At 31.4% G+C, this 17,999-nt stretch overlaps 1 protein-coding gene across 2 annotated transcripts in view; it reads right to left on the bottom strand.

Moving 5' to 3' along the window:
• LOC145259197 (mitochondrial fission regulator 1-like) overlaps positions 1–17,999 on the bottom strand; it is a 75,634-nt gene that overhangs the window by 11,714 nt on the left and 45,921 nt on the right. For both annotated transcript variants that reach the window (XM_080117038.1, XM_080117030.1), the window contains exons 5-7: positions 16,432–16,640; positions 7,706–7,902; positions 1,246–1,373 (exon numbers count right to left, since the gene is read on the bottom strand). In XM_080117038.1, the coding sequence (XP_079973164.1) occupies positions 1,246–1,373; positions 7,706–7,902; positions 16,432–16,640 (534 nt within the window). The remainder of the gene's footprint in view (positions 1–1,245; positions 1,374–7,705; positions 7,903–16,431; positions 16,641–17,999) is intronic.

Raw genomic sequence — 17,999 nt, 5'->3', positions numbered from 1 at the left:
GTATTTTAGTAAGAGTTTAACATCATAGAAATAATTATAATGATAAAAAAAAAAAAATTTTTTAAATCACTGTCGACACTCAATCAAATTTGTTTCTTTTAAATCTTAAAAGAATAAATATTATAAAATACAAAAACAATGTATCCATATTTTGCCACAGGTAATGCTGAAAAAGAATGTATTGACTCTGTGGAGGTGTCGTGTGTAGTTTATTCCTTTTGACTGGACATATGCAATCAACTTCCCTTTATATTATAAATTTCTAAAATAACATTTTTAACACAGGTGATGTTTCTCCAGTATTATTTTTTGGTTTTTATTAAAATAAAATTCTTTAATTAAAAATATTTATCTGAAATAGTTTTTTTTTTTTTTAATCAGTATGTCTTTTTTTTTTTTTTTTTACAAATACAAAGTTTATGGTGATGACTTTTTTACAGCAGTTTTTTTTTAAACAACTTCATGTATTTTTATTTTCATTTTTTGATTATTTTTCTCTGCAAACTTAACTTTGATTGAATTAAGCAATAATAATCTCTCTTTACATTTTCCAGAGAAAATGTAAAAATTTGTTTAAAAATAATTAGGTGCTCCTGTAGTATACCGACTTTTCAAAAAACTCTGTTACATGCTAATGTGTTGTATCGAAATTAGTATAAAATACCAAAAATTATGAAAAATGATCCAATAGAAGATGTGCTAGATCTATTTTTTGGGAAAAAAACCCCAAAAAACTCAGACATTAACAGTTGGACATTTTCTATTTTTCAATAGTAGAGTTTAAAAAAAGCAAGGGAGATAAGTCAGTTTGTAATACAGAATTGGTGGCACAACTTTTCCACATTAAAATACATGATAAAACTCAATAATTTCAATAAACTATTTTTATTTGTACCTTTTACTACTAGATGTTTTTTTTGTTGAAATTTTTAGAACGTATACTACTAATTTAGACATGACACATAAGTATGTAAGAGCGCTTTTACCTTAAATGCATTTGTTCGAAAACCCGATGCAGACTGTATAAGCACCAATAATTATTAAATGTTTTATTTATAAAAATTATAGCTGAGATTATTTTCTTATTTTGTTCTGAATAGGGTTTTTTTCGTACGGATCTAATAAAATTGATATAAAAAATATATGACGCCTAGATGATATATATATATATATATATATATATATATATATGTGTGTGTGTGTGTGTGTGTGCAAGTTCGTTTAATGCCTATAAATGCTGCTTACCTAGCAACAGGTTTTAACTTGACACTGCTCAAATTTTTTAGGACATCTGCCATCGTTGGAGGACCACTTTCATCACCAGATGTTGAGACTGGCTTAAGGCCAGACTTTAAACTACCATCTGATGCTTTCTGAAGAAAAGAAAAAAATAAATTAATTAGTGACAATTCAAAGAACTTCTAATAAAGTTATCTTGTTAGATTTTCAAAGTTGGACACAAATAGCAATTTGTCTAATATCAGCATTTGATTTGTACCACTCTATTATTTATTTTTTTTCAAAAGGTTATTTGCATGAATACATTGTATTGGGTCAGTGTAAAACTTTTTGTTGATTTAAAATTTATTTTAGAAAATCTTTATTCATAACAACAACCTTTGCCATCTATAACAATTCTATCTGTCAAGAAGCTTATAAATGCCTTGCTTGTAAAATTCTTTGGGTTTTGATGCGAAATATGAATCTAACTCTTTTCAATCTTTTTAGGTTAACCTAAGACTATCTAAATAATTTTGTCATCCTCTAAATCTTTGATCAGTAGTGCTGCTTGAGGATGAGCATTATCATGATGGAAGATGATTCCCTTTCTGTTGATTAAAGAAGGCCGTTTTCAAGTCAACATGAATGAGAATATTGCAGAAAAATGAATGATTTGATAATCTGAAAACAAAAATATATAATTTATTTTATGCACATTATTATTTAAATATATCACCATGAATCATTTAATCATGGTGATATATTTAAATAATATGCATAAAATAAATTACAATGCTTTAAAATGTTCCGTCTACAAATCAGTAAAAACTTTGGCACCAATTTGACATTCCACTTCATTTTCTTTTTCTGAAAATATTTATTTCAGCTAACAAAACTGTTACAGTGAAGACATTTTTCAATTACATACTAAACAAGACATTTAAGGGAACTTATGTAGAATTATACTAAGTTCTCTCCCTTGAGTCTTTCATAAATATTAAGTTAATTATGAAACATAACACGTACGTTTCTTGCCTACAAATTACAATTACTATTTTGTTTTTTACTATTAATTGATGAAGCAGATGCTAGTATTATCAAAAGAATTAAAGGTGTGGGGATGTAAATTCAAGAAACTTCTGCCATTACTAACAAGCAGAGTGTTATCAAGAGAAGAATCTACGAGACGTGTGTATGCAATGTGATAATGTATGGAAGTGAAACCTGGCCAGTGAATTGAGGACATGTGTTGCATGGATAGAAATGATTTGAGAATAATATAAGAAATAAGAATCTTAAAGGCAGTCTTGGAAATCTAAACAGTATAGAGAGATGTGCGCAGAAGAACGGCAGGAATAAAGATTATGTATCTGTTCAGGATCCTGTTTATTATTTGATAAAACTTGGGAAACAAGTCTTTACTCAACCACAAGAATCTTTCGTATCATTTATAACTCATTTGCAGTGGTTGCTAGCAGTCCTAATAGCAGCTTTAGTTTCAGAACATCTATTTCTTTGAAAGCAATTGAAATAACGATTTCTGTGAGCAATGGCAGCTGCACATTAATGGGTGTACCAAGGCTGCCATTTAGTTTCTGTTGGGATTTCTTGGAGTTATTATGAAGCTCTATCAATCAGTTATATTCGATGTGATAATGGACACATTCTTTTAAAAAAATAGAGTGTACAGGAATTTCTGGTATGAAAGATCTGAGGCTGTCCCAATCCGCCATTGAGTATTGATATATTTTGCAATGGAAAGGGAGATCAAAGGTCTTATTCCACTTTGTTTAAATCTAAATTGGGACAACTAAGTGATCAGAAAATCCGAGCATTGTTCAGGATAAGTTGTCAGGAAAAGATTAAAAATACTAAAAAAAAAAATATCTGCCAGGATGAGGTATACAAGTTAATTTGTGTTTGTTTGTTATAAGGTATTTACCCTAGGCAAGTTGAACCGACTTCCTCTGAAGGATGAAGTGTTAAAAGAATATTAAATTCACAGGCGGTCCCCAGTCACCTGTAAGTTGATTTATGTTAGATTATAAACACGGGTGAAATAGTGGCAAAACCTCCTTTCATCATCAGTTGTTTGAGTGGACTAGCTATTCAACAGTGAACATTAAAGTTAAAACAGACATAAATGCTGGGCGAAGGGTAAACAGACAAGATATGGTCAATTTTCTCAGAGATACTCTCAAAGGTACTAACTCCATCAGTATGCAGACAATAAAAGGTAAATGCAATGCCATAAATGCTACACAAAATTACCTATAGGACAATTTAGGGTCATCTTTAGAGACTTTTTTTTTTTCAATAACAAAAGCCATCCTCTAAATAGAAACAAATTCCATGTCAATAGCAATCATGAGTGTCGAGTTTTGATGTCATGTTTGCATAGACTTTAATCATGAAATTATTGGTAAACGCTAACAGAGCTAATTCCAATTTCATACAGAAAGAATGGATCCATGTTAAAAGTTTGAAAACTTATCTTTTGTTTTAGGAATTTTTCAAGTTGGGATTTGTAAAATTTGTGGAAGAGATCAGCGGATGTGTTGAGAGATGAAATCTAAAGAGAATTAGTAAGCAGATTCCTTTGTAAACGAAGAAAGAAAAGTTGTTGAAAGATAAACGAGTAGTCTGAATTGGGACGAAACTGAAAAATTGTTCGAGGACAGAAAAGATGAAATGTAGCATCAGAACAGATATTACACTTTGCTCCTAGCTAAAAGCATTAAGCTATTATTATCTTTTTATACAAAAAGAGATTTTGTCCATTTCTCAGTCACAATTTATTTTTTAATATGCGGAATTTGTCTTAATTTGAAATACCAGATATCTTAACTACTTCTAGAAAGTATTAGGTTAAGAATAATAAATTTCCAACAAAAACGGATGCTATGATCGGAAATTGAAACCAAAACCTTGAGACCTTCAATCTTCATTTTATCAACTGAACTTTTTTAAACTTTCTTATAGAGATTAAAACATTACCTTTTGAAAATAATTATAGCTTTGGCACAATGCTATAGATTTATAATTTATGCTTCAAAACATGAATTCAAAGATAAGCAATTAAAAAAAAAAATGGATGAATAGGTAAGCATTAATAGTGTTGGAAATTATTTTAATCCAAAAATTTTAATCATCCAAAACAATTCTATCAGAGAATTCCAAGATTGGCAAATGTTAACAAACTTCAGTTTTTTCTTCTTTTTTTTTTTGTGCATGAATTGATATTTCTAATTGATTGAAAATTAATCATTTAGTTGTTTTATTTATATAGATTTCAGTACAAGTTGAAATTTGATTCAACTTTCTCTGCAGCTGGAAGTGTTTACACCACAGCTGCAAATACCTAACCCTAAAAAACATCAAAGTGTAGAAGCTATATTGTAATTTATAAGACACTAATTAATTCATTAGAGGTTTTCTCTATTGTTCCGATAATGGTTGCATGAATTGGCCAGCAGGTAGCTCAATCATTACCTCTTTAGGGATTATGTATATAAACTCAAACATGTATTGGTCCAGCCTCTTTTTCCAGTTGATATCAGACTGGCTGCATAGCAACAGAAGTTCTCAGAAGACAGTTTGCAGGCAAAAGCCATTTCTTTCATCACAAAGAAAATCAGAATTGATGTAAGCATGTATGTAATTACTCAAAGAATCTGTCGTGAAGACAACTGTTTTGTAACTTTGACTTGTCCAAATAAAAGTGTTAATGTATACGGGTGTTTTTCCTTTTCCCCAAAAGCTGTCACTCTTAATTGAAATTATCTTAGAGGATTTTTCTTACTTTTTTGCATGCAATGATTGAACTTTCTTTTAGGGATAAAATGGTCGCAGGTGTTTTCCGATTTCCTCTTAATGATTTGTACCTCCAGTTTTGTCATCTTAATCTTTGATTACTCACCTCCTCTAAATCTGATCAAAGATGCAAACGAGACATTCAAAGATCCTCAGGTTGGTACTGTTTTCATCACGTGACATTTGTTAATTCATTTAAAGATGAATTAACACAATCTTTTCAATTTGATATGTCATCTCCATTGTTCTACTTAGACTATTTCACTATTTTTCAAAATCAAATTTATGTGTCAGTTTGCTTTATTTTACAATATACTCTGGATATGCAGTCTTTTCACTGAATTATCTTTTCACTGCTTAATGCAATGTATCAGGTGATGTAAAGCAGAGATTTTACTGGTTTGGCAACGTTGTGTGCTGCAGCCTAAGAGATTTCATCCATGAAGCAATAGCTCAAGAACCACTCCAACATTAGTAAAGATGACTGGAAACCCAACTGAAAACATGGTTACACACCATCAAACACGTCGAACATAGATCCAATTTATAGGTTTATGGTGTTCGCTGCTGGTCCCAAGACAGACTGCCCATCACTATCTTGTCCAATACAGATCATCGTGCATGGTGTGCGTTCATCCAGAATGCTGTGTGCTCTACGAGAGGAGCCGGCTTAACCCAACCTGGGTAAATGTCGCCTCAAGTCGAAGCCACGTCAAAGGGAGACAATACAACTTGCTCTATCAACATGAGTTATTTCCCCTGATATGAAAACTTGGACAATTTTTGTTAAAAACAAGTAATGTTTTTTGTTTTGTTTTTTCTTTAAGAATGTAATGGACAAACGAGTTTCGGAACATTGCACATTTATACATCTCAAATTTGTCAGTTTGTCTGTTTCTGATACTTTTCCAACTGTTTTGATACTTTCCAATTCCTATAGGTCTGCCTGTATGCCAGTTACTTTCTCCTCCTAAATCTCAAAGTTAACTCAGCATTTTTACATCATCTGATGTAATTACCATCAATGTTTGCAATCTGATTTTCGATTATAACGTTTCTCTCTTTTTTTCTTTTTTTTAGACAATAATATTCTCTTGTCCATCTTGTTTTTGATCTACTGACATCACAGACAAAGGAATGTTTCGAAATTCTTGTTCCTATCTTTTTATTTTGACCTTTAAAATCGTTCTGCCAACATCAGTTTTCCAATCCACATCTCAGCACTAACATTACATCAATTTTTCCATTAGATTCACCCATAATAAGATGATTGCATTATGCATCACTCAAAGGAATCTTTAGAGATGGAGAGATGGAGGAGGCATTTCTATATATTATAGTAAATGAAGACATAGCATTGAAAGAAAAACAAAACCTTTTTTGACATAACAAACAGATTTATTTCAGTGGCAGAAAGTTAGACAGCATTTGAGTTATGAAAAAGAAGTTGAAAAGGCTAGAAGTTTTTTGCACTGTTGAAGGTTGTCCAGCAGTTATCGTAAAGTGAAGATCTTCAATGCTAGGGCATCTAGTGGATGGACAGGAGACAAAACAGAGGTCTTTCTTCAATGCTTTCTGGGTTTTATCTGCTGACCAACCATGATTCTCAAACAGGTTGTTCTCAGGGAACAGAAGGAATTAATATGCCTTGCAAGCTGATTGGTCAGTGTACTACTACTGCTGCACTGTTTGACGTTCTCTGTTCCCAACTGCTGAGGTTGGATGCCTTCTTCTCATGTTACTGCTGGTGTTAATGGCTGCTCTCCAGGCATTACAATAATTAATCAGACGTGCAGGGACATTGATTTGTGAGAGACCGTAAGTATTTTATTATTTGATATCATGAATATCCTCTGTGATCATGAAAGGAGTTCCTTCCACATTTCGCGCTTGATTTTGCCATATCAGGTTGAGAATCTGTATCCTTTTTTGTTTCTAAGACCATCCTTCTAATATCTGGAGATTTTACTGCAGGCAAAAGTATATAATGTTAACATGCGATGATTTCCTTTACAAAAATCAAGTATAAATCATCTTTTATAAAACTCTGTGGACCATCCGACCTTGCTTGCTTGAAATAAATAATTTTATCAAGAATTCTATTCTAGCTGATGGCACCCAAATCATTTTTTTTACTTTTTAAATCATTACTATATACTGGGTATAAAATAATATATAATAAACAATAGAGTATGGACTCTGTAATAATATAAGCGAAATCTGCATAAATTAAAATACTAAAGTGTATTTTACGATCGGGTGCCTCTGCTAGTACATATGTTTTAACGAGAGTAGGAAGTTGATGTTGGATTTAATTATGGTAGCCTTGTAACTCTTGCTTCCTTTATTTTGTCCTTTAGTTCTCACATTGCATGACCTGTTGCTGACAAAGAGGGAGTTAGAATCTATCTATCCAACACTTATCGTTGGCTAGTCTTTGATGTTGAAGTATTGTTTTTTTAGTTTTTTTTCTTTTTTGTTTTAGCTCTTTACATTAAATAACTTCATGTCTTCTCTAAAGCCACACTTCACAAAAATATATACAAGAAAAATTAAATTCAAACGAGCCCGACAAAACGTCTTCAACAAATGTAGTTTTTCAACAACACTGTCAAAGTAAGAAAGCATGCTCTGAACAATACCTCTCCAGACATGGCAAAAAAAGTCTTACCTGTTTGATCAAGTCACCAAGTGACATAAATTGTTGGGATTTCTTTTTATCTGGTGATGTGACACAGATTAAAGGAGGTGGTGGCGGAGGTGGCGGTGGTGGAGGCAATATACATGGGGGAGGAGGTGGTGGTGGAGGTACCGAAGATGGGGGTGGAGGAACTGGCTGCAAACATGAAGATTCCAGACTTGACTTTTCTGCAAAAAGAAAAGAAAATAAACATTGTAAGTGATAGCTTTTTGGGGTTTTCTTTTTGGTCATCTTGTATTTATCAAATCCTAGCATGATGCTCTTGGGAAATTCCAGGATACTTTATAGATCAACCGGCATAATTAACTGTCAAAAATAATATTCTGTCTAAAATGACTGTCAAGATTGATACTATTTTGCTTTCTTCTGTAAAAATTAGTGTGTTGCGATGATTAATTGAAAAAATTGGAATTTGAGTGGGTATCAGAATCGGTAGTGGAAAAAATTTGTGCATATTTTATAATACCAAAAAATAATTTTTAATTTAAAAAAAAAAAAAATTTTTTTTTTCCTTTGCTAATACTAATAAAATGTTATTGATTTTAAACTACTAATAAAACTATAATTCTGCTCCCACCCCCTGCAAGTGTATTTTTACATTTGCAAAAATATATGCACATACATTTTTTAAGTAATAGGAAAATTAAAAACAAAAGTTCTGTAGCTAGATATATTTAAAAAAAAATTTTTTAATCTGACTCGGTAATTGTATTGAAATCAGAAATTTAAAATGGAATCAGTAATTGTAATCGGCATTGTCCCATTACTAGTAAAAATAATTGTTATTGTTAGTTAAATATTTTTTAAATTACTAAAACAATATGTCGCTCGTTTATTTATTCATTTAAAAGTATAGCATTTTTATTATTATACTAGCAGGCCACCTGGCATTGCTTGGTCGTAAGATAAGCTTAAATATATTTTAATTCATGCAGATTTCATATTTATTATGATACAGACAATTATCTATTGAACCTAATACATAGTGAGATCAAAACTAAAAAATATATATATATGTCTTGAGTGCTATCAGGTAGAATCAAAATTAAAACATACAACTCTCCACTCTGTCCTTAACCTCTGAGCCATGCTCATATATAGTCATCCACATACAGTACATTTCACAGCTCATCAGTGCGGCTAGACAAGCAACTACCTCCAGCCAGGATCGAAACCCGACCGCCCCTATGACAGTCGGAGCTTCTAACCATTGCGCTATAGGCTGCTGCTGTGCAGGTAGTGAATTAACAATGTTTTGACATTGTCAAAATACCTAAGCTCAATTTGTTTACACAAAGAGCATCGCTTCATACGCTAATGGTAATTTGTATATCACTTCTCAATATGCTCAACACAAGATAAGGGAGCTATGCTCATATATAGTCATCCACATACAGTACTGTTTCACAGCTCATCAGTGCGGCTAGACAAGCAACTACCTCAAGCCAGAATCGAAACCCTATATATATAAATACATAAATTCACCTGTTACCCCTTTTTTGGAATCGCTCAATCATAGAAGATAAGATTCAAGCAAGCAAGGATGCCCGGACGGTCCACAGAGTTTTATAATTAATAAGATAAAACCATAAATATTCTCCGTCTTTTGTCTTTTTACAATAAAAATACTAGTCAGCTAAATATTCTTCAAATCAGTAATGTTACTTTTTGAAATGTATTTTTGAAAATAAATGTATTTAGTCGTGAGGACGACACAATTTCAGTTCAGAACAAGTCATTTTAAAGATGGTTAAAGTCAAAACTGTTTACCTTAGAGTCATCAGATTAATCATCAATCATCATCTCTGCTGATCTTCCAATCCTAATTTCTTAAACGTGTGTGAAAGGTGATAACATACGTACCAACAGGAAATATTTTAGCAGATATTTATATAAATAAAAAATTATGTTGGCTTCATTTGAAAAGTTGAACCTAAATAGCATTAAACTTGATAGCTTAACTCTGGCTAGCCAATTTAATTTGTTATTGTTTCCTATGTTATTTGAAATAGATTAATGTACTTTACTACAATTTATTTAAAAAAATAATAATCAAGTTTGGCAGTTTGTTAATATATAGGCATTCTTAAATAATCACCTTAGAAGAAAAATTAGCTAATGGGAATAGTGTTTCTTTCAATAAAAGTTATTGTTCCTTATTTGCTTTTATTTTATTTTTATTTTTTTCATTTCAGGTCCATTACGATTGGGTTTTCTCATTCTTTTCTTTATAAAGGGTTCATTTGTAATATAGACAGTTTTTTTTTTTTGTTTTTTTTACATGGGGGTCACCACTTTATTCATTTAAAAAAAAACATTTGGTTCTTGTTTAGAATTCTTCCTATATTAAAAAACAAAAATAATTTTAAATTAGAAAATCAAAATTTATGAGTAAATGAGTTGTGTTGACATTTTGAAAACAATCTCAAGAAACAAAGGGAGATAACTCAATAATTCAAACGCGAAATTTTTGTTGAAATGCTCACAAATTATAATTAATCACTTTCTTTATAAAAATAAAACTACTTGATCAATTTACATGATTTTTTGGAATATGATATTTTCATTTCATCATGAATAGTTTTTATTTTAGTTTTTCTTATATAGGGTGAATTCTGGACAAGAACCAACAATTTTTTTTTTTATATTTACATCTTCTTTCATCTGTATTAAATCAAAAGCACCTTAGATATTAAACCTAACTAAAAAGGTATAGAAATATTTAGCAAAACAAAAAATGAATATAATGAATCCCGGGCAACAACAGATTTGTACCACTAGTAACATACAAAATTCTTGTAAGGAAGTGAACTTTACAATATCAAAGTTTGATTCTAACAAACCAGTTTTCATTTGTTATTGTTGTAGCATGTTATTGGCATGGTAATGATGTGCTTTGCTGCAGTTTATTTTTTTTTAAAATTATATAGTGCAACAAAGACAACTGGTAAATATAGAAACATTTTTATAACTCAAAAATCAATATCAGCAAGGGAGAATAACTAATTTTTAATTAAAGATTATAAGAGTTGTTTTCTCTTACAACTAAAATATTATTTGATGCTGACAGCTTCTTATTTTAATGGCTCCTGAGATCCACAGATTTAATTTTAATGGTTTCCCAGGAAATTCTATGAGTCCTTTTTATGATTTCAAACCGACCTTTGTTTATGTTAGGAATACTGAAAAGAGCCCCTTTTTATGAAACGATACATAAACAGATTGAAGATGAGACAAACACAAGAATTTAAAAAGCTAAACAATAAAACAGTTTTAGAGAAAGTAATAGAAATAAAATTCAATCAAATAGCAAAAAAAAATAAATAAATAACACGGTAAGGATGTGTCGATTTCAGAGAAATTAGCTTTTTCTTATTTAAAAGAAAAAAAAAATATGGTTAGCAACCAAACCATCCACGTAAGCCTCATCAGAAATCACCTTTTCTGAATCACAAAAAAAAAAACAAAAAAAAAAACAGAATTCTACTAAAAAACAGAAAACTCACATTCCTGAATCATCATCATCATGACAGAGCAACATCGTATTTTGAGATATTGAAATTAATGAACCCAAATTCAATATTTAGCAGTTTGATCAAACATTTTAGCACCATCAGGATTTTTGTTCACTGAGCTAACTTTTGAGATCAGATTTTTATTAACAGTCATAAATTGAAATTTTTTTTTCAATAAATTATAGTTTTTAATTGTAGAGTTTTCTCTACTGATTAACTTTCTACTTCGTCAGTGTCTCTTAAAAAGGAGACATTTTCAAACTCATTAATCCTAAGATGGTGCTCTTGATCTTCCGATGATAAATTGTTCTGGTGAGAGTTGTAAATGAGGTTGTTCGCAGCCAACTCTTAACCAAAGCAGTGTCCAGTTGAACAATGGTGCTAAGGTTAGAGATATCTTTTAGGTGATATTTTGTCAAAATTTCCACATTCTGCTTCTGGGGTAGTGCTATGCTTTGACAACTTTCTCCAGTACATCCTACTTCGATTGAGACTGAACAGCATTGATGAGGATTTGTGCACTAATCTGATGTTCTTCTCCATCCTCAACCCATTTATGAACTTGCTCATGCCTATAGAAGGAAATTAAAATTCCCAACTCCTTTCAGCTATTCCTCAATTATGAAACTGATGAGAGAGAGATGCAACACATAAAATGCACACAGAGAAATGTTTAAAACTTGGAATGCATTGCTTTTTCATATGTTACTAGCAGGCCGCCCGGCATTGCCCGGTCATAAAATATGCTTAAATATATTGATTAAAAAAAAAAAAAAAAAAAAAAAAAAAAAAAAAAGACTTGTGCGCCACCACCGAGAATCGAAACCAAAACGTTTAGCTTACAATTCACTTTTTCATTTGATGTTAATGCCTGAGCTATGAAGACATATTTGCTGTAAAGCTAAAAAATTAAAATATGAAAAAAATAGCTATAATTCCATTCCCCCCCCCCTACTCAAAAAAAATTTTCACACTTTTGCACCGATTTTCCCTGGCTAAAACCCAAATATACCGATTCGCATGGGTTCAGATACCCTATATATTAAGTTTCATGTCTGTAGACCAAAAACTGACAGAGGAGTTTGGTAGGGAAAATTTTTTAAACAAATATATATATATGCATACATAAATATATATATATAGAAAGAGGTTTGTGTTTACTATAGACTTTTTACACAAATATAATGCAAGTATAAATCATGTACAATATCTGCATGGATATAATTACACATAATCGTTAACTAAAGATAATCATTCCATTAAAAAACTAATAGGAAATTAATAAAAATGAATGTTTAAAAGAATATACAAATTAGCTAGATTGTTTGCAGATGAATGCAATTCCACAACCCATATATAACAAAGTTGTATTTTCATGGTCAATATTTTAACTCCTGACCCCATTTATATTTAGAACAGAAAACTAGACAGATAAGTAAAAGGAAAAAAATTTTTAATCCCCCCTCTCTAAAGAAAATGGAAAGTCAAATGAGTTACAGGTCTTGTTTTACCGGTAATAAGATGTTAAATTTATATAGAAAGTGATCCTCCACTCTAAAATCTAAGTTACATACCATTTTTCTAATTCCTTCTATGTGGATATTTTTTCAAGCCATTTAAATGTAATCGCAATATATATATATATATATATATATGATTTTATATGAATACTAGTGGGAACTCTGGTGAAGCATAATTTCATCACTTTTTTATGGTGGGTATACCAATCAAATAATTACCAGATAAATCGGTAAATATATAATGTTTTACTTGGATCAAATATAAGTTTGATTTGAATAAAAATGAAATAAAATAAGGACTTTTAAAATTTACAAAAAAAAAAAAGCATAATAAAACGGATGTGTCAATTTTCATTTTATAAGCAAGTATAAGAGGAGATAACTGCTGCAAACTTAGAAATCTGAAAACATCAGTTTTAAAATTCTTAGTAAAATTTCATTTTACATAGGGGAGATAATTGCTGAAAACTTGAATAAGAGTTATCCACTCTTATATGAAAAACAAAAAAACGTCGTATTAGTAAGCAGTGATCGATTTGAAGGATATTAACCAACTCCTCAATGTAAAAAGGTATGTATGTATATATATATATATATATATATATATATATATATATATATATATATATATATATATATATATATATATATATGGTAAATATCCAGATACGCTACAACAGAACACCAACCACTCTAATTTGGTTTTTTTTGTTTTTTTTTATAGGTAATTGAGGTCGCTGACAACGAATCTGATAGTCAAACTTGGGGCAAATTTACCGTTTGCATGGTATTAACCCCCTGAATCCACGAACTACTTTCCACCATTTTGCCGCTTCTGTTTACGCTACGCGCGAGCAAGCTGTAGCATAAATGACGGCTTGCTTACCCTAGCAAACTGCCTTCTCACATGGCGTATCAATCAAAAAATTATGGACTGACATTTTTTAATGACTTACAATTAAAGAAAAGTACAACAAATTGGGGGACCCTTTTTTTTTTTGTCTCATGTAGTTTTTAAAATGCAGTTTACAAAAACATAAGCACCAAACATTTTTATGTTTTTCGTTATTTTTTTTGCGGGAGGGGGATTCAATTATAGAAATTATGTGGCTTAATAGGTGCTTCTGCAGTTTAGTTAACCGTTTTTCCGTAAGTAACGCACCGACATTTAGCAATTAGAACACTATTTAACATTTTTCGAAGATTTTACTTTGACGAATATTGGCTGAAGAGAGCTCGATAAGGATACCTTAAACGGGCCTTATTATCGGGCTTGAAACCGACGGTACCAATGACCTGTCTCAACTAACAACTTTCTGTACACAAAATATAAGTACGCTCTTAAAATTTGGATTTTCCTTTTAATTGAGCACTCTGCTGGAATTCTTTTCATATAATTTGGATATCCCTATCTACTTGCCTCTCCACGAAAGCAGAGTTAGATACAAGGTCAGCTTTTAATATGGGGAAAAATTCGGCTTTACAAAAATGGACACTCTGGATTGTGGCAAAAATTAAAATGGCCTAATTTAAGGATTTTTCTTCCACTGAGTAAAGACAGAAAAGATGAAGTGTTCTATAAGAACAGATGCAACACTTTGTTCCTAGTCAATAGGTAAAAGAAAATTTGTACGTCATTTGGATGGATTTGTTGATCAGTACCCTAACCAAATTATTTTTTTCTTTTTCACAAATGAGTGACCACTTATCAAGCCAAATCGAATTTGAATGGTGACGAATATTATGAAAGGATTGAAAATGATGAATGGAATAAGTAGAATTTGATTCCTTATGAGGACACTTTAAGGCAAGTATTTGTTGATATTGGATTTGAAGATGACCATGTGGTAGCCTGCATGGAAGCAGTCTTATAGTAATGTGTTAACATTCTTGGAAAGAAATTTTATGAGGAAGGGGCTGTAGAATGGATTGCAAAATCCATTTTATCCTGTGTTTAAACAAGAACTAAGGCTCTGAGTGGCATAACCTCTTGCACAGTACTCCATTTGAGGACGCATCTGACTCATATAGATAGAGGATTACTGTGGGCGTCATATATGTTTTAGTGTGATAGAATGATCCAACCATTTTCCAGCAACCTTAGCAACAACAAGCTGCACGTGTGTGGTCCCTTTTTGATGTTGCATGTGAGATGACGCCACAAAAAATAGTGAAGAAATGATGAATGCGAGAAGTATGAAAGTTGAGTTTAGTCCTAAAAACAAATATTACTTCCATCATGGTTAAACATGGTGCCCGAGCGTCCTTAGAAATTACAGTGCTTTCAGGGTACTCCCCCCAACCACTTCTCATGATTGCAAATCAATCGTCCCAAGCAACACGCTTCCCCCTGTCGGACTCATCAACATTGGGAACCCCTGTTTCTTCAATTCTGCAATGCAAACCGTTTTTGTGATCCCTTTTGAGCTCCTGGGAACGCCAAATCCCAGTGAAAATGGACAAACGGTGCAGTTTAATGCCTTAAGACATGTATATTTAAATTTAGCACCATGGAAAACCACTATATAGACAAATATCAAGCTTTTGAGTCATATGAAAAAAGAGTTCCAAAAAAACATGTTTTTTTTAACCCTAAAAGTCCCAGAGGGATGAAAACCAGAATTTTGCCAAGGTTACCCATACTGAATTCATATTAAGAACAATGACCTCCACATTTTGGCCAAGTTTCAGAAAAATCTAAAGGATGGATCAAAAGTTATGGGGCAAAACGTGTCATTTTTTTTACCTCTTGAGCCCCTGGGGATGCAACGGAAATTTTCGCAAAAATCTTTTTTTTATTGTGCATATCTAGTTAATGAAATACAATTTGTGGCAAAATTTCAGGAAAAACTAATGGACGGTTATCTGGAAATTGTCTGGACTAATGGATGCACGGACGGATACACAGACGGACGCCACTGAAAACATAGGTCCCTCTCCAATAAATTGGGAGACCAACAAATTAGTTTTCACATTTTAGATCTGGAGTGAAAGTCTGTTCTAGGAATTTATAAAATTAAAATGTTTCCTCAAGGAAAGAGCGAATCATTTCGATTAGAATAAAAGAAAAAGACCATTGTTGGTGAAATGAGAGAAACTTGGTTTTACAAAATTTAAGTTTTGCATTAAAATAATTCAAAAGTATTGCATTATTATAATTCAAAAGTATTGCATTATTATAATTCAAAAGTATTGCATTATTATAATTCAAAAGTATTGCATTATTATAATTCAAAAGTATTGCATTATAATTATTTAAAAGTATTGCATTATAATTATTTAAAAGTATTGCATTATAATTATTTAAAAGTATTGAATTATAATTATTTAAAAGTATTGAATTATAATTATTTAAAAGTACAGCATTATAATTATTTAAAAGTATTGCATTATATTAATTTAAAAGTATTGCATTATAATAATTTAAAAGTATTGCATTATAATAATTTAAAAGTATTGCATTATAATAATTTAAAAGTATTGCATCATATAAATTTAAAAGTATTGCATTATATTAATTTAAAAGTATTGCATTATATTAATTTAAAAGTATTGCATCATATAAATTTAAAAGTATTGCATTATATTAATTTAAAAGTATTTAGCCAACAAACAAGTCTCATATTAGCATAAAAATTATTTCGTTAAAAATTCAAAATACCTAAATTTTGTTTACACATCAGTGCAATTTGTTCTTTAAGCTTTTCAATTTCAGACTGCATTTCTTGGATTTTTTGCATGGCAAGTGGCATTTCTATGGTCGTGTTGATAGTATTGTTAAGTGGAGTGGAAGTGTTAACCGGAACCGTGCTAGAAGGATCACCGTAGGTGTCGTCAAAACTAGGCAGCTTTGGAGGCTTCATGTTGGCCCTGGAAAAAGAAGCATGTTTAAGAGAAAAATTACTTTTAAAATTCTAAAGAGGAGTTTGAAACATTAGAAACAAACAAAAAAAAAAAAAAACCACATAAACAAAAACAAAATAATTTCAAAACACATAGCAATTCTGATCACAACTCAGAGAAAAATGGTCAGCATTAATTGATTAATGATTAAAGAGTGCGATTCATTAAACCTATCATCCTCTTTACAGATGTTGCGACTTGACTATTTGCCTCTTATAAGAAAAATATGCCTGTCAACGTTTGATTTTCAGCTCTGTAACCAACAACAGATTCAGCTGAATGCATGCAACTGAGGAGCCTTCAGTTCAGGAAAACAACAAATAGGTTGACGTACAAAGCGTCAATGGCATCAAACAAGACATTGTTTAAAATAATTGGAGTTTAGTCTAATGGTTATAAGATAATTAAGGCCTAGATGAGTAACGAACAGTCTTAAGCGAGTTGCTGATGATTTTAGAAAACGTAGGCATTACAGTATATTCGAGAGTGTTTTTAGTTCTCTTCCACGGCAAGAACTTAGACACCAGGATCAGAAAGTGGGATTGAGATGTCAGCACCATAGAGGAGGGACACTCTGACCTGCAAAAATGCCTGAGCAGCCTCATTGGCATTCCCCGGTAAGGGCAACTAAGGCGGTTAATAATAAACTAACTTCTTCTCAAAGAGAGAAAGTGAAAGCCTGGGAGGGTGGACCTCCTAGAACAGCACAGAACTAAACTCTCACCACAAAATGAATAGGAACAAGATCATTACAGGAATGCTCTAATTAGCAATACACATGGCCGATAAAACGCTTTGGATAATCACAGATTTCAAGGGGTTTCTGCTAAAATAGTCAGATTTTAAAAACCAAAGCACTTTAAGTCTTCAAAATACCACCATTTTGTTCGGAAATGAATATACTTTCAAATGAATTAGTAAATAATAACATATATTATATATTTTTAGAGTTTTAAGCAAATAAAGTGATAAAAATGTGAACATCATAAAACAGCATTTTCAGTAAGATTTTGTAACGACCCCCCCCCCCGATTTGTAAACACTCGTACAGTGTTTCTGTTAAGAATTTTTTGATGAAATTTGGAAATTAGCCAAAAGAGATGTCATTTTTAATAATTTCGAGTGTCCGAAATTCATTTGACCTCGTTTTTTTGTTGTGTTAAAAAAATGATTTCAAAATGATGAGAATGGAAAATTTTGAAAAAAAATTTTCTTTGGACACTCACTATTAAATAAAACAATCTTTTTACTATGTGTGGTTAAATACAATGACCCCACAACTCAATCTTCACTCTTCAATCCTGCAGTCCAATGCACTTCTGACAG

The sequence above is a fragment of the Euprymna scolopes genome, chromosome 3 (genome assembly GCF_053919585.1).
Source record: "Euprymna scolopes isolate OS-2025 chromosome 3, ASM5391958v1, whole genome shotgun sequence".
Lineage (NCBI taxonomy): Eukaryota > Metazoa > Mollusca > Cephalopoda > Sepiida > Sepiolidae > Euprymna > Euprymna scolopes.
Note: the sequence above shows the minus strand (reverse complement) of the source record. Positions and strands in the feature narration are given on the sequence as shown.